Genomic DNA, 23,927 nt, shown 5'->3' on the forward strand with positions numbered 1-23,927 from the left:
CTGTAGTCACTCTGTCTCGCGCAGACATTTTGTAGGCTCGGTTGCCCGAGCATTATTGTCTTCTGCTTAATGCAAAACTTTAACGGCAACCTGCAGATTGCTGCATTTTGATTTGAATTCTTCGAATTGCATTAGTGCACTGTCTTTTTCACTATTGGCGTGCTGTAGTTTCTAATTTGCCTTGTACTGAGCCTAAAACTGGCTCATGTGTATGAGGTTCAGCTGATATCTCTCCTCTCTGTGCGACATGGCCTCTAATTGTTGAATGTGTGAGGTGGTTCCCACCTTGTCTCGCTGTAATTGCATGATGAGGGTTTCTTTCTCCTGTTTCATGTGGTTAAACTACTCCTCTTTGTCCTCCTTTTAATTTGGACATCTGAGCTTCTCTATCCTGTTTAATCCTGGCTATCTCTCTCTCACTTCCACGGAGTTCCAAGCAACTTGCGATCGCAATCGCCTTACTAAGTTTTGAGGCCCTTTACCCACCTCTGTATGGGCATGGCGCCAACAATTCTCTTTGGATCCTTGATCCGCTATTGGGGTATCACCCCACTGAAACCATTTGGGGTATTTACTGTTTAGATACTTGTGGAGGACTTCCTCCCACTCGTCACGACCTGCTTTGAGGGGTAGGGATCGCCGTGGGGAATTGGAAACTGATCTGGGTTGGAGTCTGGTTTGCAGTAAATCACTAAATTCCCTCCCACAGAGTGTGTTCGCAATGCTCTCTCCTATCCTGATGCTAAGTGCAGGTTGTAAGCCTCGTTTTCAAGACACCTGGGGGGTTTCTCGGTTGCCCGATGCTGATATCGTAATCGGTGATCGGGCGAAGAATCCCTTCTCACGTCCAAGTCGGGGGCTGTGCCGGTTTTCTATTCTCTGCCCCCTCCGAAATGGTGTCGGCGCATCATCGGAAGGCCCTCCCCCGATGCTCCGAGTTCATGACCACGCGGTTGACGTTTGGTCCCAGTAGTTGGGAACACAGTGGCTGGGAGCTATGCTGCTGGGGTACTGGTGGGGGGTGGTCCTGTGGGTAGTATTTGTCAGGTCAGGTCCGTGCATGGCTGGCGCCATATTGTACGGTGTGACTGCTGCAGGTTGTCGGCATGCGCATGCGTGGCCTCGGACCCGGCCATTCTCCGACCATTTTTGGCACAGGAGCCAGGAGTTTTACCTGATGCAGCTGCTAGCTCCTCACCAGTGCCAGGATCGGTGGGGGTTCTACGCCGATTTTGGGGTCATAAAACGCCACAGTTCCCACTCCGGCATCGGCACTTAACGGCAATATTGGAGAATCTAGCCCCTCATTTATGGCCCAATTTGTTTTTCACTAAGGGGCAATTTAGCGTGGCCAATCCACCTGCCCTGCATATTTTGGGTTGTGGGGGCGAAACCCACGCAAACACGGGGAGAATGTGCAAACTCCACACGGACAATGACCCAGAGCCGGGATCGAACCGGAGACCCTCGGTGCCGTGAAGCAGCAGTGCTAACCACTGCACCACCGTGCTGCCCGTTTATGGCCCAATTTTACTGGACAAAATCTGTATTAGTTCTTCACTCACTTAAGACTGGCCGTTACGAGGGGCAGTTGCCCTCTTAATTCAGACTCAAGACGGTGTGTTGGAGAGTATTAGGTTGATGGTTCACTTCAGAGCAACGAATCACGTCTTATCGAAAGACCGTCTGAGGTGCCAAATGTTGTACCTGTAAAACCTCAGGTGCTTTCCACCAATTTACTTATTCAAAGGTTATACCTAGGGTGTCTTTATTTACGAGGAAAGAAACCACAACCACAAACTTCTTTTGTTAGAAGTTTAATTTGTAAACCTAACCAAGCCCTATTTCTCATGCAATCACTCCTGGAAGCAAATAGTTTTCCCCACAGTCTTAAAAAACGTTGTGGCTCTGGTCCAGTGTCTTAGCCACTACTGGGATTTGATCTGACATCCGTAACAAGATGTGACATGCAGAGTCGATGAAGAACAAGTAAATGTTATGTTTTTGAATTTCCAATGGCCACAAGGAACAAGATAAGCACTCATGTTGTCGCGGTTTTGGAAAAGATAGCGGATTGCCAAACTAACAGGAGTCAGGAAAAATGTGTTGTTTTCAGGTTGGCAAACTATAACTAGAGGAGTGCCACAAGGATCTATTTAAGACCATGAGACATCAGAGCAGAAGTAGGCCATTTGAGTCTGCTCCGCCATTCAATGAGACTCGGAAACTTAGATAGAAGAGGGGCAGAAATGGTTGTTGGAGGTCCCTGGTTATAGATGTTTCAATAAGATTAGGGAGGGTGGTAAAAGAGGTGGGGGGGGGGGCATTGTTAATTAGAGATAGTATAACAGCTGCAGAAAAGCAGTTCGAGGAGTATCACCCTACTGAAGTAGTATGGGTTGAAGTCAGAAAAGGAAAGGAGCAGTCACCTTGTTAGGAGTTTTCTATAGGTCCCCCAATAGTAGCAGAGATGTGGAGGAACAGATTGGAAAACAGATTTTGGAAAGGTGCAGAAGTGACAGGGTAGTAGTCACGGGTGACTTTAACTTCCCAAATATTGAGTGGAAACTCTTTAGATCAAATAGTTTGGTTGGGGTGGTGTTTGTGCAGTGTGTCCAGGAAGCTTTTCTAACACAGTATGTAGATTGTCCGACCAGAGGAGGGGCAATATTGGATTTAGTACTTGGTAATGAACCAGGGCAAGTGATAGATTTGTTAGTGGGGGAGCATTTTGGCGATAGTGACCACAATTCTGTGACTTTCACTTTAGTAATGGACAGGGATAGGTGCGTGCAACAGGGCAAGGTTTACAATTGGGGGAAGGGTAAATACGATGTTGTCAGACAAGAATTGAAGCGCATAAGTTGGGAACATAGGCTGTCAGGGAAGGACACAAGTGAAATGTGGAACTTGTTCAAGGAACAGGTACTACGTGTCCTTGATATGTATGTCCCTGTCAGGCAGGGAAGAGATGGTCGAGTGAGGGAACCATGGTTGACAAGAGAGGTTGAATGTCTTGTTAAGAGGAAAAAGGAGACTTATGTAAGGCTGAGGAAACAAGGTTCAGACAGGGCATTGGAGGGATACAATATAGCCAGGAGGGAACTGAAGAAAGGGATTAGGAGAGCTGAGAGAGGGCATGAACAATCTTTGGCGGGTAGGATCAAGGAAAACCCCAAGGCCTTTTACACGTATGTGAGAAATATGAGAATGACTAGAGCGAGGGTAGGTCCGATCAAGGACAGTAGCGGGAGATTGTGTTTTGAGTCTGAAGAGATAGGAGAGGTCTAGAACGAGTACTTTTCTTCTGTATTTACAAATGAGAGGGGCCATATTGTTGGAGAGGACAGTGTGAAACAGATTGGTAAACTTGAGGAAATACTTGTTAGGAAGGAAGATGTGTTGGGCATTTTGAGAAACTTGAGGATAGACAGGTCCCCCGGGCCTGACGGGATATATCCAAGGATTCTATGGGAAGCAAGAGATGAAATTGCAGAGCCGTTGGCAATTATCTTTTCGTCCTCACTGTCAACAGGGGTGGTACCAGGGGATTGGAGAGTGGCGAATGTCGTGCCCCTGTTCAAAAAAGGGAGTAGGGATAACCCTGGGAATTACAGGCCAGTTAGTCTTACTTCGGTGGTAGGCAAAGTAATGGAAAGGGTACTGAAGGATAGGATTTCTGAGCATCTGGAAAGACACTGCTTGATTAGGGATAGTCAGCACGGATTTGTGAGGGGTAGATCTTGCCTTACAAGTCTTATTGAATTCTTTGAGGAGGTGACCAAGCATGTGGATGAAGGTAAAGCAGTGGATGTAGTGTACATGGATTTTAGTAAGGCATTTGATAAGGTTCCCCATGGTAGGCTTCTGCAGAAAGTAAGGAGGCATGGGATAGTGGGAAATTTGGCCAGTTGGATAACAAACTGGCTAACCGATAGAAGTCAGAGAGTGGTGGTGGATGACAAATATTCAGCCTGGATCCCAGTTACCAGTGGCGTATCGCAGAGATCAGTTCTGGGTCCTCTGCTGTTTGTGATTTTCATTAATGACTTGGATGAGGGAGTTGAAGGGTGGGTCAGTAGATTTGCAGACGATACAAAGATTGGTGGAGTTGTGGATAGTGAGGAGGGCTGTTGTCGGCTGCAAAGAGATATAGATAGGATGCAGAGCTGGGCTGAGAAGTGGCAGATGGAGTTTAACCCTGAAAAGTGTGAGGTTGTCCGTTTTGGAAGGACAAATATGAATGCGGAATACAGGGTTAACGGTAGAGTTCTTGGCAATGTGGAGGAGCAGAGAGCTCTTGGGGTCTATATTCATACATCTTTGAAAGTTGCCACTCAAGTAGATAGAGCTGTGAAGAAGGCCTATGGTGTGCTAGCGTTCATTAACAGAGGGGTTGAATTTAAGAGCCGTGAGGTGATGATGCAGCTGTACAAAACTTTGGTAAGGCCACATTTGGAGTACTGTGTACAGTTCTGGTCGCCTCATTTTAGGAAGGATGTGGAAGCTTTGGAAAAGGTGCAAAGGAGATTTACCAGGATGTTGCCTGGAATGGAGAGTAGGTCTTACGAGGAAAGGTTGAGGGTGCTAGGCCTTTTCTCATTAGAACGGAGAAGGATGAGGGGCGACTTGATAGAGGTTTATAAGATGATCAGGGAAATAGATAGACAGTCAGAGACTTTTTCCCCGGGTGGAACAAACCATTACAAGGGGACATAAATTTAAGGTGAATGGTGGAAGATATAGGGGGGGATGTCAGAGGTAGGTTCTTTACCCAGAGTGTAGTGGGGGCATGGAATGCACTGCCTGTGGAAGTAGTTGAGTCGGAAACATTAGGGACCTTCAAGCAGCTATTGGATAGGTACATGGATTACAGTAAAATGATATAGTGTAGATTTATTTGTTCTTAAGGGCAGCACGGTAGCATTGTGGATAGCACAATTGCTTCACAGCTCCAGGGTCCCAGGTTCAATTCCGGCTTGGGTCACTATCTGTGCGGAGTCTGCACATCCTCCCCGTGTCTGCGTGGGTTTCCTCCGGGTGCTCCGGTTTCCTCCCACAGTACAAAGATGTGCAGGTTCGGTGGATTGGCCATGATAAATTGCCCTTAGTGTCCAAAATTGCCCTTGGTGTTGGGTGGAGGTGTTGAGTTTGGGTAGGGTGCTCTTTACAAGAGCAGGTGCAGACTCAAAGGGCCGAATGGCCTCCTTCTGCACTGTAAATTCAATGATAATCTATGATTAATCTAGGACAAAGGTTTGGCACAACATCGTGGGCCGAAGGGCCTGTTCTGTGCTGTATTTGAGACCATGACTGACCTGATATGATAATCCTCAACTCCACCTTCCTGCCTTATCCCCATAATCTTTGATGCCTGTACATTTTAAAAATTTGTGTGTATCAGTCCTAAACAGACTTAATAATTCAGCATCTACAGCCTTTGCAGAAAAGAATTGCTCAAATTGCACAGATTCACTACTGTTCAAGAAGAAATTCTTCCTCATCTCCATCTTAAATGGGTGACCCCTGACTCTCCCACAAGGGGAAACCCTCTTAGCATCTACCCTGTCAAACCACCTCGGAATTCTATATCTCTCAAATATAATAATCTTTATCGTCACAAGTAGACTGACATTAACACTGCAATGACATTACTGTGAAAAGCCCCGAGTCGCCATATTCCTGCACCTGTTTGGGTTCACTGAGGGAGAATTCAGAATGTCCAAATTACCTAACAGCACATCCTTCAGGATTTGAGGGGGGAAACCGGAGCACCCGGAAGAAACCCACGCAGACATGGGGAGAACGTGCAGACTTTACACAATGACCCAAGCCAGGAATCGAACCAGAGACCCTGGAGCGGTGAAGCAACAGTACTAACCACTGTGCTATGTAATGTCACTTCTCATACTTCGAAACTCCAGTGAGTACATGCCCATCCTAATTGATCTCGCTTCCTGTGAACATCCCTCCATACCCGGGATCAACCGAGTGAAACTTCTCCGGACTGCCTCAAATGTCAGTATATCTTTCCTTAAATAAGGGGGCTAAATGAAAGACTTCCATATTTTTTTTATACACCACTCCCTTTGAAATAAAGGCCAACATTCCATTTGTCCCCGCAGTTACTTGCTGAACGTGGACGCTACCTTTTTGTGATTAATGCACGAGGATCCCCAAATCCCTCTGCTTCTTTCTGCAGTCTTTCTTCATTTAAATAATGCTCAGCTCCTTTATTATTCCACTAAAGTGCATAACTTCACATTTTCTGACATTTGTGAAGCATTCACAACAATCTTCAGCCAGAAGGTCCGAGTGGATGATCCATCTCGGCATCGTCCGGATATGTATAGCATCACAGAGGTCAGTCTTCAGGCAATTCGTGTCACTCAAAAACATGGCTGAAGGCAATGGATACTGTAATGACCGTGACAGTATTCTAGCAATAGTACTGAAGACCTGTGCTCCTGAACTTTCCACACTCCTAGCAAAGCAGTTCCAGTACAGTCACGACACTGACATCAACCCCGTAATGTGTAAAATTGCCCAGGTGTCCTCTACACAAGAAACAGGACAAATCCAAACTGGCTAATTACCATCCCATCAGTCTACTCTCTAAGATCAATAAAGTAATGGAAGAGGTCACCAACAATGCTATCAAGCAGCATCTACTCAGCAATAATCTGCTCATGGACGCTCAGTTTGGGTTCCACCAGGATCAGCTCCTGACCTTATTACAGCCTTGGTGCAAACCTGGACAAAGAGTTGAATGCCAGTGAGGTGAAGCGAGAATGAATGCCCTCAAATATGGCGTTGAGAAGCCCTAGCTAAACTGGAGCCAATGGGCAGAAGTGGAAAACTCTCTGCTTGTTGGAATCATACCTGGCACAAAGGAAGTTGGTTGTGGTGGTTGGAGGTCAATCATCTCAGCTCCAGGACATCACTGCATTCAGCTGCTTCATCAATGGATTTCCATCATAAGGTCAGAAGTTCAGATGACTGCACAATGTGCAGCATAATTTGTGACTCTTCTGTAGCAATCCAGGTCCTAATGCAGCAAGCTCTGGCTTTGGCTGACAAGTGGCAACTTTGGGGTAGCACAGGGGCTAGCACTGCTGCCTCACAGGACCAGGGACCCAGGTTCAATGCCAACCTTGGGTGACTGTGGAGTTTGCACATTCGCCCTGTGTCTGTGTGGGTTTCCAGCAGGTGCTCCGGTTTCCTCCCATATCTCTTGATAAAAATTGCCCTTCAGTGTCTAGGGATGTGCTGGTTAGGTGGGGTTACAGGGTGGGAGAGTGGGCTCCAGGATTGTTGCAGACTGGATGGGCGGAATGGCCACCTTCTACACTTTTGGGATTCTATTAACTAACATTGGCACCACACAAGTGCCAGGCAATGACCATCCCCCCATGACATTCAATAGCATTAGAACATAACAGTGCAGAAGGAGGCCATTTGGCCCATCACGTCTGCATCGACCCATTTAAGCCTTCACTTCCACCCTATCCCAAACTTTTTGGTCACTAAGAGCAATTTATCATGGCCAATCCACCTAACCTGCATGTCTTTGGACTGTGGGAGGAAACCAGAGCACCAGGAGGAAACCCACGCAGACACGAGGAGAACGTGCAGACTCTGCACAGACAGTGACTCAGCAGGGTATCGAACCAAGGACCATGGTGCTATGAAACTACAGTGCTAGCCATTTGTGCTACTATGCTGCCCAACGTAGCCATCACCAAACCCCACTATCTGGAAAGAGGTGGGGGAAGGTTACAATTGACCAGAAACTGAACTGGAGTAGCCATATAAATACTGTGACTATCAGAGCAGGTCAAAGGCCAAGAATCCTGTGGCGAGTAACTCACCCCCGACTCCCCAAAGCCTTTCCACCATCTACAGGGCACAAGTCAGAAGAGCAATGGAATACTCTCCACTTACCAGGATTAGTGCAGCTCCAACAACCCTCAAGAAGCTCAACACCGGCAGCATGGTGGCACAGTGGAAAGCACTGCTGCCTCACGGCGCCAAGGTCCCAGGTTCGAGCCCGGGCTCTGGGTCACTGTCCGTGTGGAGTTTGCACATTCTCCCTGTGTTCGCGTGGGTTTCGATCCCTCAACCCAAAGATTGGCCACGCTAAATTGCTCCTTAATTTTAAAAAAATGAATTGGGTCCACTAAATTTTTAAAAAAGCTCAACATTATCCAGGACAAAGCAGCCTGCTGGAATGCTCCCCCCTCTACAACATTCAAACCCTCCACCACTGACAGTGACAGCCATGTGTACCATCTGTGATGCACTGCAGGAACTCACCAAGGTTCCTCATGTGGCACCTTCTAAACCCACAACTATCTGGATGGACAAGAGCAGCAGATAGCTGGGAACACCCACTCATCCCAGGGACCAATTTAATGACCTTTGCTGTACCACTTTGTCCTTCGCTAAACATGGGAGACAACTGCATATACACATATGCAATACAGTATTACAGATGTGGTCTCATCAAAGTCCTGTGCAATTAAATGTAGATCACAAGATGGTGCCAGAGCGTGACGACTCTCCCAAACAGATCCTCTTTTTACTTATCTTATCCCTATTATGTATTTTCTTTTCATGTACTTAATGATCTGTTGAGCTGCTTGCAGAAAAATACTTTTCACTGTACCTCAGTACACATGACAATAAACCAATCCAATCACAGCAAGACTTCTTTATTCCTGTACTCTAATCTCCTTGTAATAAAAGCTAACATGGTATTTGCGTTCCTAATTGCTTGCTGACCCTGCATGCTAGCTGTCTTGTATGATTACCCCCATGTCTCGAGTGTTCTTCAACAAGTAAACGGGTCACACCTTTTAAAAAGTTTGCTTTTCTATTCTTACAATCAAAGTAAATAACTACACTTACCCACATCTTGTTGTCTGCTAATTTAACTTGCCTATATCTCTTTGCGGCCTCCATGTCCTCCCCATAGTTTATCTTTTCACCAAGCTTTGTATTATCAGCATAAATACATTACTCTCAAGGCACCGAAATGTGGCGACTGGGAGCTTTTCACTAACTTCATTGCAGTATTAATGTAAGCCTACTTGTGACAATAAAGATTTACATTTAACAATGCATGATTGTGCAGTGGTTAGCATTGCTGCCTCACGGCACTGAGGACCCGGGTTCGACTTCGACCCCGGGTCACCGTCCATTTGGAGTTTACACATTCTCCCCTTGTCTGCATGGGTCTCACCCCCCACAACCCAAAGATGGGTTGGCCACGCTAAATGACCCCTTATTAAAAAAATCTATGGGTTGTAAATAGCTGACACCCCCAGCACTGATCTTTGCAGCACTCCATTAGTCACAGCCTACCAACTTGAAAATGCCCTTTTTATGGCCATCCTCTGCTTCCCGTCTGTTAACCAATCTTCTGTCCATGCTAATATATGACCCCAATTCCATGAGCCTTTCTTACCTATTAACCTTTTATGTTGGACCTGATCAAATGCCTTTTAGAAATCCAGGTGTAATAAATCTACTAGTTCTCCTCTATCTACCCTACTAGTTACATCCTCGAAGCATACGAATACATTTTGGGAAACAGGATTTTCCTTTTGTGAAACCATGTTGCCTCCTATTGTTAAGACTTCCTTAATAATGGATATCATAATTTTCCCAATGGCTAATGTTAGGCTAACTGGCCTGTAGTTTGCCATTTTCCATTCTTTTTTAAAAAGCATGTGTTATACTTGCCAACTTCCAGTTTGATGGTATTGTTCTCCAATCGAAGGAATTTTAGAAAACCATAGTGCAATTTCTGAATGTTTAAAAATCGGAAAATCTTAAAGCAAAAAATGACTGTCCAAATTGCCCTGTACCTACAGAAGCAGGTATCCCACCAACGAAATACATGGAGTGAAGTGAAGTTGCTTACTTGTGATATATACCCACTAAACTCATCAGTTAAAGCTAGGTCTTCTCCATATGATTGTAAGTATCCTTTTAATAGCAAGATAAATCTTAATTACTGTCACATGTTCTAGAACTCAAAATTAACGTTACAAATGTCGTATCTTATTCCTTCAGATTTTAATATTTTAAAAATGTTATTTTAACTCTTCTATTTTACTTTTCACTCCCAAAACAATCTTTCCTTCCCTCTTGATTTTACTTTCCGTACCCGATTGACATCGAATTAAATCTTCAAATGGTCACTTCCTGGTTTAGACTGCATTTCTCATTAACAATTCTTCAATCTAACTGGTTGAGGAATTTCTCTGTTCACTCACATCTCAGCTCACCTGTAGAGAGTGGTGTGTCTTTTCACACACTGATTTGAGAGGAAGTTCCAGTGTAAAATCTCAGCAAGTGCAATAAACGGCTGACGATGTTGGTTTGTTACGGAGAACAAAATATGGACCACTGCATATGTAGCCCTTTGAGAAATGTAATAGATCAAATCATATTGTGCTTTCAATTGTTTCAAAAATATGATTGCAGTTTTCATTGAACATGTTGTACATACAATGAGCTTTTGAGCAGAAAAGAATGCTTTGTTCAGCACGTAACCGCATATTTTATTTTCAAACAAATGTTTTGAACACAAACGAATGCATCAGTATTAAGCACAAGAGCTTTATTTTCAAATAAATGATATCAATCTAATTTCCCATACATCAAGATTCCAGAAGTAATTTTGTCCAAATATTGGGTCATGAACATGGATTTTGTACAACATGATAACTACATTGCTCCACATCTTGTTCAACTATTTGTATTTTTGTCTCAATGGACATTGTAATAAAGCATCTTCATCCATATATTCACAAACTTATAATGGTCTGATCATCATGAGGTTTTGCAATACATCTTAAGCTCATAGTACATATGTCTTTTTTCCAATTAAGGGGCAATTTAGCGTGGCCAATCCCCCTACCCTCCACATCTTTTGGTTGTGGGGGTGAGACCCACGCAGACACTGGGGGAATGTGCAAGCTCCACATGGACAGTGACCCGGAGCCAGGATCGAACCCGGGACCTCAGCACTGTGAGGCATAGTACATATATGTGTGTGCTAAAAATGATCAGAATTGTATAATGTTGTGCAGCTCCTCGTTTGTTCTGGACCATGCCATCCACCTTGCTCCAAATCAAACAAGCTGACCATAATTTGTCCTTGTCCATTTTATTATTTGCATAATGAGCTAAATATCTAATCAATACTGATCTCTGTGGCAGAGATGTATTATAACAAAGATTTAAGCAAACATAACAATAAGTACAATATACTGATTTTGTATACTGAGGTACTATATAGTTTTTAAAATCTTACTAAGGTACTTTAGTGAATATTATGCCAGTTTAATTATCCTTATGGATATGTTCATTCGGTGCAGGAGAGAAGCTGCCATCCATGCATCACAGAGACTGTCATATTTTCCCTCCTATCTGTTCCCATAACAGCCTCCCCGAAAAGGTGCCGGAATGTGGCGACTAGGGGCTTTTCACAGTCACTTCATTTGAAGCCTACTTGTGACAACAAGCGATTTTCATTTCATTCATTCATATCTAAATTTCAATTTTGGAAGAGGATCTCCCAATGTTACTAAAAAGTGAGCAAATTTCACTCACTCACTTTTAACAGAAGATGTATAGCAATGGTAGAGGTAAATTCATATTGACTCTATAATAGCTCATGCATTGAGTTCAACATCCAGTATGAACAACAGAATAAAGTAGGTAGTACCACCTCTGGAAATGGGGGGGGGGGGTCACTGCCAGCTGCCTGTTAAGTTGTTTAGATTCAAAACAAATGATCAGAATGAGGAGTTGTTGATCAACTATTAGGAAAGAACACCTTCACAGTATTATTGTACATGGTGTTACTCAGTTCACGCGTGTCCTCTTCTCGCACTGCTGCCATTATCTCCAATACTTGACTATTAAAAGAAAAATTAATTAGGGACTAATATGATTGGTATTCAGAGATTAACATCGGAAAACTAGATACTTCTAAAACTACTCAAATTTTGTGTTCTTATATTTTGCGAATATAATAAAGACATTCTATACAAAACATTGTCACATTCTTGCAACAGTACATTTCAGAAAAGCAAACTGATGACAATTGATACCCATCATAAATCTGAATATTCATGTACATGATTGAGAAATTCAGTTGCTGAGTTTAACTAACACAAGCTTCCTTGGCATTAATTTTGTCTCTGGATCCTTGGGGTTGGAATCAGTGAAAAGCTGGTTGTGGGTTGTGGTCGAGAAGCACATTGATAGGGATTTGGGGGTGGATCAGTGGGAAAGGCTCAGGTAGAAGTGGCAAAATACATGTGACCACTTGCAGCCAGTCTCTCCACTCCTGACGAATGTGATATAAAATAGTTACTTTAGAGATATTGGTTAATGTAATGTAGAAATAAGCCACTTTGATTCTGGTTAGTTCATAGACAAAGGATTTTAGACCGCATGGAAAAAGTGTGTCTACGAGAGTGATGCTGGATTGATAGGGGCCGGAGAAAGGGATTGGAAGTGAGCCAATCAGAATAGATCAAACAGGTCAGGAGGGACATAGGATGACCTATGGGCGTCGAGTATGTGAAACTTGATGCCATTTGAATGTATCAGTACGGAGCTCTTTGTCTTATACTCACTTAGTCCCGGAGCTGCAGAGAGCAAGATGTTATCTGTATCACTGTGGACTAAGTTTAGCTTGCAAGCTGAATAAAATAACTAATGTTATACCTGCAAATCCATCTCGACTTTTATTGAGGCCAGACTGACGGGTAAAGAAACTCGGGATTCAACATTTGGTGCCGAAAACCCGGGATTTCTCAGGGCGGTCCTGATCCAACTGCGAAATCAGAATTAGACTGATTATGAACAGGAGGATGGGGAACAAAGGGCCCTCAATGTAGAACTGGAAAATGACCGCGCATTGATTGTTCCCCTCTTCTTATCGTCTGATCACTCGCGGTTGGCACAGAAAGACCGCCTCGACGAAATCAAAGGTCAGTCTGGGGATTAGCATTTTAATTGATGGGATTTCATATTGTTAATTCGGCTTGGGTTAGGTTATGGGAGGTCGATGGGACATTTGAAATTGAAAATGGTTCACCTCCATGTGTGAGTGTGTTAAATATATAGTTGATTAAGCTAAAATTGAACCCTTGGACTGTAGTGGCGAAAAACGCAGTTCCGAGGACTAGTTGAGATTGTGGGGAATGCTGCATATTGGTTGAAGCAAAAGTCTCTCAAAGGGTTAACAGCAGCAGGCAAAATCAAAAGACAGACAGTGCTTCTCACTCAGGCTTTGAGATAACAGCAGCAGCCTGTAGTGTAATCGGATACCTTTCCTTTGAGTCAGTGAACACCAGCAAAGTTACGTTTTGAATTAATTAAAGGAAACCAGTGGGTTTCTCCACCTCTTTGATAAAAGTTATTATTTTCAAAAGCAATTGATTGAAATTGCCAGAATCTTAAGTTTTACTTACTTGAAATAATGTTTATCTCATTTTATCAGGAGATTAATAGAAACTTAAAGGAGGTCACGGACAGCATTTTTAAAAAGTGTAAATCTGGAGATGATAGTTGATTTTGCCAACATTTATGTGAATGTTAAAGAGAAAAAAAACTTGTTAAAAGAAAAATTGTTAAGATAAAGAAATAATTAAGTTGTAAATGTTATACAAGTTTGTGTTAAGCAAATCGTAAATTTAGTTCTGAGTTGAGATCAGAGCTAAGCTTGCAAGTTGCAGTAATTCAATTTGAATTTTAAAACATTTTTAAGTTTAAAAAAAAAGCGCAAGTAGAGACAGGAAAGACGCGGGTCAAACAAGAGATGAGCTATGTAGTTCAATGGCTGGCCTTGAATTGACAGAAAAAGAAAAATTCAATAATTTGGAAAAGTCATTAAAAGTTCCGTCTGCACCTGTAGCATGGTCTGCACTCATTCCAGAACCGCCAGAGTATAATAATATATACCCAGTCATTGCTCCCCAGATTCCAAATATGCCAGTAACTCAAGCCCTTTTGGGTGATAGTGTGGGTCCTGATTTACCAACTTCACGATCAGTAGAACAAGAGGAGCTTTGTCCCACAAGCCCAGTTAGCTCTAGGACAAGATCTCGGACAACGAGAGAGGGGCTTGACCCTCACCAGAAACAATAAAGCATACCACCCAAGTCTCTCCAAACTAAGGAGAAACCACAAGGTTCGGGAACAAAGGAAGCTGAAACAAATTCTTTTGAAGAGAAAGAACTCCCCCTAGTGACAGGGAGAGACGTTGAAGTCTTGGAACAAAGGGGAAATAGCTAGAGTGCCCCCTGGTGAGATTCAGAGACAGTTGCCGATTAGGAAGATACCAAACCCACCCAAAAGGGACCCTCAGCTCCTTTTTATGGCCCACCGAATGCATCGACAGCTTTACAACCGCAGCCCCCTCTGAGGGGCCATTGGTCTACTGGGAGAAGAGGACGAGGCAGATATAGAGGGAGCAATGCATGTTTTAATTGCGGCCGTGCAGATCACTGGCAACAGGAATGCCCCTATAAAAGACAGGACAGGTGTGTGAGTATCCTATTTCTGAACCTGCGACAGTCACTTACGAGAATAAGTCTGCAGATCATCAGTTTGTAGTGACTACTGGATTGGACTGTAACTTGTTGGCCCGAAATTTACTGTGTATCTTCCAGCTACAGCTAGAGTGCGGAGATGAGGGGGTAACGGTTACATCATGGAGGATGAGACAACAGTGCTATATTTCTATCACCCCCCAGTGGTGGACGTTAGACGTTGAACAGTCACTGCATCACGTTACCCTGGCCTATGACAGAACTGGACGAAACAGGGAGTTGGAGGACAAATACCGGCCATTACTTGAGACCGAATGGCCAGTCAAGGTTACAGCCACAGTCATGGGAAAAGAAGGTACAGCCGATTTTGTTACACTATCACCACAGTTATGGCCACAGTCAGCTTCGGTAAGCCCTCATATTACACGTCAGGTCCATGACCAGTACCATGCCAGGGATATGGAGCGAATGGTCAGGAGGGCAGTGGATCATTCGGATCCAACAGAGTACGCTCTTCAAGTCATGCCGGACGGCACTACCATAAAATATTTTGAGGTCCCTGAAACGATTAACACTCGACTGCAGCATCACAGGGGACATGATGTGTTGGAATATGTCAATCCACAGGTCTGGGCGGAATACCCATCACAAGTGGGAAAGACAAATGTTACACCTATCAAGGTGATGATTAAGGATCATGTAAAGCTACCTTCCATTCAGCAATACCCCCTGAAATCTCAAGCTGCTCCGTCAATAGATAAATTAATTCAAGAGCTGTTGAAACAGGATATTTTGGTCCCTTGCCAATCAGAATGTAACACCCCCATACTTGCTGTGCCTAAACCAGCCAAACCAGACCGATTAGTACAGGATTTAAGTTCAATTAATGCGCTGCCCACACGAATGGTAGGACCCCAGTTGACGTTGGTAATGAATGAGCAGATTGTGCAGCGCGAACAGCCGCGCAAATTCAGCAAGTGATGGTGCCTAAGATGTTAAGTCAGACTAAACGATCTACTATAAATATGTCTGCTTCTGACAAGTCAATGCCAACCATCCAAGACGTCACAAGGTTACAGGAGGACGCTCCTGAGAGTGATAAACAAATGTGGAAACAGTTAGGTTGTACATATGATTCTGTTTCCTCTTTATGGACCACGCCTGCACATCAGACTTGTATGTCTGATGTGCTGGCTTTATGGGTCATTGAATGTGTACACTTTGCAACTCATTGTGGGGCTCAAGGGACTAGTGATTTGTTGCTGGACACTTGGTGGCACCCTAAAATGCAGGGGTTGGCCCAAAGTATCAGTAATCGGTGTTTGATTTGTCAGCAATATAACACCGGAAAAGGTATCCCTTGTGGGATGGGGCAAACCCCGTTGCCCAGTGGTCCCTTTGAGACGCTCCAAATGGATTACATTGAGTTAGAAAGGTGTCAATGTTATAAATATGTTTTGGTCATTGTGGATGTGTTCAGCAGATGGGTCGAGGCGTATCCGACTATCGATAATAAAGCTGCTACTGTGGTTAAAGTCTTGATGCGGGAAATCATTCCCCGGTACGGTATACCAGCTCAGTTAAGTTCTGATAATGGGCCTCATTTTATTGGACAAATTAACAAGGAGTTTTGCTCCCAGTTGGGCATACGCCAGCAGTTACACTGTGCTTATACCACAGGCGGCCGGGTTGGTTGAGAGACACAATCAGACCCTCAAAACTAAATTGGCTAAATTAAGAGCAGACACGGGACTGACATGGCTTAAGTTGCTCCCCGTTGCCCTCTTCCAGCTGCGGGTTACACCTGTGGGACCGGCCCGGCTCTCTCCTGCCGAGATTCTTTATGGCAGGCCTCTTAGAACTCCCTGGAGCCTGCAGGTTCCCAGACTGGTTCAGTTTCATCAGATGACTGAAGAGATGACCACCTATGTTCTAGCCCTCACGCAAGTGCTCAAGGAACTCCATGGCCAGGTCCGCACGGCTCACCAGCCATCGCCCCCAGTACCTAGCTCACTTTCAGTCCAGCCCGGTAGTTATGTCATGGTCAAAAATTGGACTAGGAAGGGGTCGGAGCCGTGATGGGACGGGCCCTTCCAAGTTCTCCTTACCACCCCCACAGCAGTTAAAGTGGAGGGGCGAAGTGCTTGGGTCCACCTACATCACTGTAAATTGAGTCCATCTCCACTACTGTAAAAGGTCGGATACTAACCTGCCTCCCTTCTCCAGTGCTATTTTACAGGTGTGGAGCATGATGGAGTGGCTACGCATCGTCTGTATGATATTTGGCCTCACTTCGCTTGGCGTGTTATTGGCGATGGACATGGAAAAGGGGAATATTATGTATCTGTGTAGCTCCAACCAATCTACAAGGATACATCACCTATGCAAAGGTGATGTTCTTCGCTGCCCCCATACACGAGGACATGGTATCGACTCATGGAAGGTCGTCAAAGTTAAGGAGAATGCAGGAGTCATGAAGCAGTTTCACCGGTCCCGGCGATGGGAAGGGAACATTATATGGACATTGCCTTGTTTTTGGAATACATGTAAATTTGATTTTGGGTGTGTTAAGAGTGGTGCAATAAAGGTAACATCAGGCTGTCAGAAGAGCGTAGGAAGAGGCTATGAGAAAGTGAAAGGGACTAGAGAGAGGATGGGGCGTATGAGAAGGGAAGTACAGCTAGAACGTAGGTTACCGGGAGATACACTTAAGTTAGTTAAAGGCCAAACTGAGGAAAACCCGGGTAGTATGAATCTCTTCTACCAGATTTACCACCGCTTGTATGGCCAGGGACGGGTTGTCTGCTACCCAAACCCTGCAGCGGTGTCTAGGTTATTTTCTGTTTCACCGCTTTGGGGCACTCCCCAAACAGTGGTTCATTGTCAGCATTCCGAGCCACTGCCCGAGCAGGTCACTCTTCCTTACGATCCGGGTTCAGCACCACCGGCTATTTGCCTTACCCTTCCTCGGGATAATTCCCATTCACAGTACGATAGGCTGCAACGGTGGAGGGCGTACATACCTAGCCACTTCACTCCCAATAGGGATTCCCGGTCGTACGAGAATTGTTTCAGCAGTGAAGGATACGGCTGTTTGCTGGTAGAGGGGGACAAATATAACATGTCTGTTCCCCACCTGTACGGACAGGAGGTGTCATATCACCCAGGCGTCTGGCCAATGCGTTTGTTACAACACCACTTGCGTTCCATTGAACGCCGGCCTCCAGCTCCTCTGTGGCTGGGCGAATGTCTCTCATATCACTGTTGGGACTAGGGCTTTCCGCATTGCTAGGCGGCCCGAATGGGCGTTTGATAAACAGTTGGATAAACTGGGCCACTGGGGGGTCCTTACGCAACAGATATGCTGATATATAGTAGCAAGGATACTACTTTTTATTTAATGGTACAGCGACCAACGTTTTGTCACCCCCATTTCCCCGCCGAATTGCTATAGGGACTCTAGTCCCTACCACAGTCCCCTGCCCTTCGGCGTGGAAGCTGCATAATCAGTTAGCACGCCGTGCAGTCTCTGCTGAATTTTGCGAGAACTGGAAAAAACCTCAGGTTCTTGCACCCAACCGGGGCCACTCAGCCGGGTGGGGGATTCTGAGCGTATTGACACTAGGAGGTGTGGGGGGTTCCTTGGCTGTCAGTGATAGGAATTATTTTATTTGTGGCCTTACCATCTTGGGAAATGAAACCTTGAGAGCCCTCGGGGCAATAACCAAGGAGTTGACTCAGCTACGGTTGTTTGCAATGCAGAACCGGTATGCTCTTGACTATCTTCTGGCCCGTGAGGGTGGGGTATGCGCCATAGTGCAGGGCAAGTGTATCATGGGAGTTCAAGACTTGACCGCTAACATCACTAAATTTATGGATCGCATACGGGATCACTTGGACGGGATGCAGGATCCTAACTCTTGGGGTAACTGGGGATTTGGAGGTTGGAAGGACTGGTTGATAAATATGGCCATGTATTTAGTGGTAGCTATCGGCTGCATCTTTGTGGGCCTGGCCATCCTTAAATGTGTGATGGGTAGAATGCGGGGTGCACTGGATCAGATCAACGCCCCAAAAAATGTAACTGTTAAAATTCATGAGGGTGAAGCAGGTGAGGGGGGGCTAAACCAGGAATTGGAAATGCAGCGACGGATCTTTTTAGATGGGGAACCGTAGCTATGGATTAGATAGTCCGGTTATCATGGAATGATAAAGGGAGGGAATGACGAATGTGATATAAAATAGTTACTTTAGAGATATTAGTTAATGTAATGTAGAAATAAGCCACTTTTGATTCTGGTTAGTTCATAGACAAAGGATTTTAGACCGCATGGAAAAAGCAGGAAGAGGTGTGTCTACGAGAGTGATGCTGGATTGATAGGGGCCGGAGAAAGGGATTGGAAGTGAGCCAATCAGAACAGATCAAACAGGTCAGGAGGGACATAGGATGACCTATGGGCGTCGAGTATGTGAAACTTGATGCCATTTGAATGTATCAGTACGGAGCTCTTTGTCTTATGCTCACTTAGTCCCGGAGCTGCAGAGAGCAAGATGTTATCTGTATCACTGTGGACTAAGTTTAGCTTGCAAGCTGAATAAAATAACTAATGTTATACCTGCAAATCCATCTAGACTTTTATTGAGGCCAGACTGACGGGTAAAGAAACTTGGGATTCAACACTCCCAATCAGAATTTGTAATTAGTGATCAGAAGAGGATCACTTTATCCGGTCTCCAGAATGAAGTCCAATAATTTGCTCACCACTAAAGTTAGACTGACTAATAATTAATTATCTGGTTTATCCTTTGCATCCTTTTAAAATAATTGCACAATATAACATTCGCCAACTTCCAATCCTCTGGTACCTCGCCTGTATTCCGTGAGGGTTGGAAAATAATCCTCAGAGCATCTATTTCCTCCCTGGCTTCTTTTAACAACCAGGGATACAATCCATCTGGCCCTGGTGATTTATCCACCTTCAAGGATGTCAGTCCTCCAGTACTTCCTCTGTCATTATATATACGGTGTCTAAGATTTCACACTTCTCCCCTTTAACTAGAATTATGGAAAATATTCCTGGCTATAGATTCCTGACGATGTGAGGTGAAAGCTTGTAGCGTTAGTCACCAATAGTGAGCTGAAGGACGCAGTGGTCTGGTCAGTTTCATTACTTCAGCATGTATTATAAATGCTGCTCGAGCTTCAGCAAACCATCACTTGTTTAACACTGGTGGCTGCCTGAAACGACAGATAATCTCACTCAAACAGCGGCTTAAACTGCCTGAAATAGCAGAACCAGTAAACACGGTTAAGTAACACTGCTGTATTTGACACCTGGTCGAAGGGCAAATGGTTAATCCCATTTGCCTGATAATAGATGCCAATCCAGGATAAATGGGGACTGTCAAGTGGTGGGTACATGGTAAGAAGAAGCATGATGAATAGGGGGGAGGAAAATAAGGCTCTTGGGACACGAGTGGGAATAATTGATGATGCAGTGAGAGAAATGTTGAAAAGAGGGTGCCCAGGGTAGGTGGGGAGGGCCCAATAGTTCCCGGGGGTGGGGGGAAAGAGAGAGAGAGAGAGAGAGAGAGAAAAAAAAAAAAAGAGAGAGCCAGGGAACTACCTGAGACCATGTGGGGGGGACTACCTGAGACCATGGGGGGGGCTGGTACGGAGCCAGCCAGGTGAGACAAGAGGCCAAGTACATATCAAGCAATACCACCTTCACTATAAGTGAGAAGGAGCTGAGAAGACTCAAAAAAGGTAGGTTGGATAGGTATTATTTAGCTGAAAGGAGAAACCAAAGTAAAAAAAGAACACAAGGGTTTCTAAAGAACTGCAGGCGTTCTTTACAGATAGACAGATTCCCTACTTTTTTTTATTTTTAAATTTAGTGTACCCAATTCATTTTTTACAATTAAGGGGCAATTTAGCGTGGCCAATCCATCTACTCTGCTCATCTTTTGGGTTGAGGGCGAAATCCATGCAAACGCGGGGCGAATGTGCAAACTCCACACGGATAGCGACCCAGAATAGAATCTGGGACCTCAGCAGCTGTGCTAACCACTGTGCTGCCCCAACAGATTCCCTACTTAAATCATGAAAATCTGCATGCACAAGTGCATAGCCAAGAAGTGTTTTCCTTTTTGATAATTTGTCCAATTTAAAGCTGGATCAGAGAATTGGAAATCATTTTAAGCTTCATATTGTTCTCTATAGATTTAGTAACTTATGCACTGCATCTAGTGCATTGCATTCTACTTTGGATGAAACACAGGGAAGAAAACCAAATATATTACCTATCTAGGAAACAGTGATGCGACCAAGTCCCAAAATACAATCTGGCTAATGAAGCATGATGAATAACTATTACTTGTCTAGTGTATGTGGTGTCTTGGAAATATGACCCGGATAGTACCTCCATTGCAATAAACATCTTGAAAGAAAGTCGCGAAAAAATATATAGGCACAAAACATTGAGCATTTGAATAAGCTGTGTGCGAACTTTCCTCCGTACTCACATGATATGGCATGGTTCATTCCGGTCCTTGAGGCAGTATCCTTCTTCCCACTTCTTCTTTGTTGGAAAAGTTGTTGTCACAAATTTAGCACCTGCATGTGTGTTCTTTACTCCACACCATGGTGCATCTTTTCAAAAATAAATAATTACATGATAGTTTTTCAAGAGCTACAACCAAACAGACATCTGCCCAGAAGTCTCAATCAGTTTCTAATTTTAAAAAAACCACATAATTAATTTAGTGGAAAGATCCCTTCACTTCTGGGGGTCTGGATTAAAACACACCGCCAGCTTTCTCTGCTAACAATAAAGATGCTATATGAAGTGAGTTTGCCTTTAATTTAGCCATAAGTTTGCAGTGGCCTGTGTGTGGTTGGAGTGGAGGCAGAGTGTTTTGGCTGCTCTGAAAAAAGTTCTGCACTGCATCCAAATTTTAATACACCCAACATAAAAATGCTCACAAGATAATAATAGTCTTTATTGTCACAAGTAGGCTTACATTAACACTGCAATGAAGTTACTGTGAAAAGCCCCTAGTCGCCACATTCCGGCACCTGTTCGGGTACACGGAGAATTCAGAATGCCCAAATTACCTAACAGCACATCTTTCGGGACTTGTGGGAGGAATCCGGAGCACCCAGAGGAAACCCACGCCGACATGGGGAGAACGTTCAGACTCCACAGAGACAGTGACCCAAGCTGGGATTCGAATCTGGGACCCTGGAGCTGTGAAGCAACAGTGCTAACCATTGTGCTACCGTGCCACCCTACCACTATGTCTTGGTGTGTCTCCAGGATGCACATCTGAGGCAGAGGCAGCCAGTCGCTCACCTCGTTCCACAGGCCCCAGTCGCTCACCTCATTCCACAGGGGCGGCCCCCCCCCCCCACCCATCGGCGGCACATACAAAGCAAGGCCAGCAACATTATTTAAAGTTAATTGGTCCACTTAAGGCCTCACGGGCTTTCCGCCCTGAATGCTGGCTCTCCAACTGATTCACCGTGACTGCGCTCGCCAGCCCTCCGCTAACATGATCCAGCCGCACTTAGACTGCACTTGCTCTGCCAACACCAGCCAGCTCACAACAATGGCACGGAGGAGACCCGCCCCAAGATTCAGGGATGTTGACCTGGTGAGGCTCCTGGATGCAGTGGAGACCAGGAGGGAAGTACTGTTTCCCCAAAGGTCCCGGAGGGTGAGCCACAAGTCAGCCAGTGCTGCCTGGGATGAGGTGGCGGCAGCAGTCAGCTCGGGCAGTGTGACCAGGAGGACTGGCCTCCAGTGTCAAAAGGTAAGCGACCTACACCGGGCAGCACGGGTGAGTAGACACCAACGTCCCACCCCCACCAAGGGAGCATCCCCCCAGCCCTCCCACCATCACCCTCCCCCCACACCAACCCCCCACAACTTTGAACCACACGTATGGCAAAAGATGCCCTCTGTGTCCCCTCAGGAAAGCTTTCCCAGAATCGGCAGGAGGGGGCCCAGACTGGTGGTGGGGTGCCGGATCTGAGAATCCTCACCTCCTTCGAGGAGCGGGCCCTGGAGGTGACCGGTGTGGCCGAGGACAGGGTGGTCACCTAAGCGGAGGCTGGCAGACGAGACAGAGGTGAGGAACCACCGGCCCCACTGGAGGACCAGTCAAACGTGACTAGTGATTGCTTTACTGACTGACCCATCCCTCCCACTGACCATATGTTCATTCTTCCAAGGGTCCTCCATCCGCCGGCGCCGGCCCATCCCGGGCGACACCAACTCCTGACTCGGAGGAGAACACCTCGAAGGAGAGCTCCGAGGATGCAACCATTATAGTCGCAGCACAGCTGTCATCCCCACCCTCCACCAGCGCAGATGCACACACCTCAGGTGGGAAATGTTAGTGGTCAGGCTTCTGGGGCACAATCTGATGAGCACCACATTGCTGCTGATATACGTCTGGAGGAGGTAGGAAGCCCCAGCCGCGACAGCAGTCAGAGGTCTGCTGGATCCCTGGACCCAGCTGGGTCCCAGCCTCATGCTGCACCCTTGGCACAGAGTTTCCCGGAGCTGATGAAGATGTTTGAGAGCAGCCGGAATGTTCAGAGGAAGATGCCAGCGACACTCCAGCAGATCCATAGCCAATTGGAGGAGTCACATATGCTACGGACAGGAGATGGTGCCAACAATGAGTGGCACCGAGGCCAATACTGCTCGGGTGGCGACAGCAGTGGAGAGCCTGGTGCATGACGTCGGTACCATGAGTGAAGGTGTCCAAGGCGTTGTGCAGTCGGTGAGTGACGGCCATGGCGGAGGGCCTCGAGAGTATGTCTGCCTCACTGGGGGATGTCACCCAGTACCAGGCCGACCTTGATGGGGTTCTGCGGGACATGTCCTGCTCTCAGATAGGAATGGCGGAGGCGCTGCGGAGCTTGTCCCAGTCGCTGACGAGCATCGCAGAGGGTGTCAGCCCGATGGTGCAGACCATGCGGAGCAGCCAGAGATAGATGGTGCAGGGGCAGCGGGAGTGCGAACCAGCTGCCCCTCCATTCCAGGGTGAACCCCAGGGCCTTGTGGGCACCAAGCGAGAGGAGGGCACGATGAGTGCCAACCCAGACCTTCCCATAGGGCGGCGAGAGTGGCCACCAGCACTCCAGAGTTCCACCCCTCTGACGAGGCCGCGTCTCAGGGTCAGCCAGACGGTTCAGGGCAGCACCGCTGTGTATGTGCCGCCGACAACGGAGCCAGGACCCTCCGGCCCCAAGGACGTCCACCGAAGGCCACGGGACGAGGCAAGCAGCCAGCCGCCCCTAGCCCAGACGCACATCCTGGGGAAACACCAAGTCGT

The 23,927-nt window shown here is 45.9% G+C and overlaps 1 protein-coding gene across 3 annotated transcripts in view; it reads right to left on the bottom strand.

The window, feature by feature from the left end:
* Positions 1–10,609: 10,609 nt before the first annotated feature.
* The window catches only part of tatdn1 (TatD DNase domain containing 1), a 70,883-nt gene continuing 57,565 nt past the window's right edge, over positions 10,610–23,927 (bottom strand). For all 3 annotated transcript variants that reach the window (XM_072467866.1, XM_072467867.1, XM_072467868.1), the window contains 2 exons: positions 21,105–21,231; positions 10,610–11,933 (listed from right to left, as the gene is read on the bottom strand). In XM_072467866.1, the coding sequence (XP_072323967.1) occupies positions 11,831–11,933; positions 21,105–21,231 (230 nt within the window). In that variant the 3' untranslated portion in view covers positions 10,610–11,830. The remainder of the gene's footprint in view (positions 11,934–21,104; positions 21,232–23,927) is intronic.

The sequence above is a fragment of the Scyliorhinus torazame genome, chromosome 11 (assembly GCF_047496885.1).
Source record: "Scyliorhinus torazame isolate Kashiwa2021f chromosome 11, sScyTor2.1, whole genome shotgun sequence".
Classification (NCBI taxonomy): Eukaryota; Metazoa; Chordata; class Chondrichthyes; order Carcharhiniformes; family Scyliorhinidae; genus Scyliorhinus; species Scyliorhinus torazame.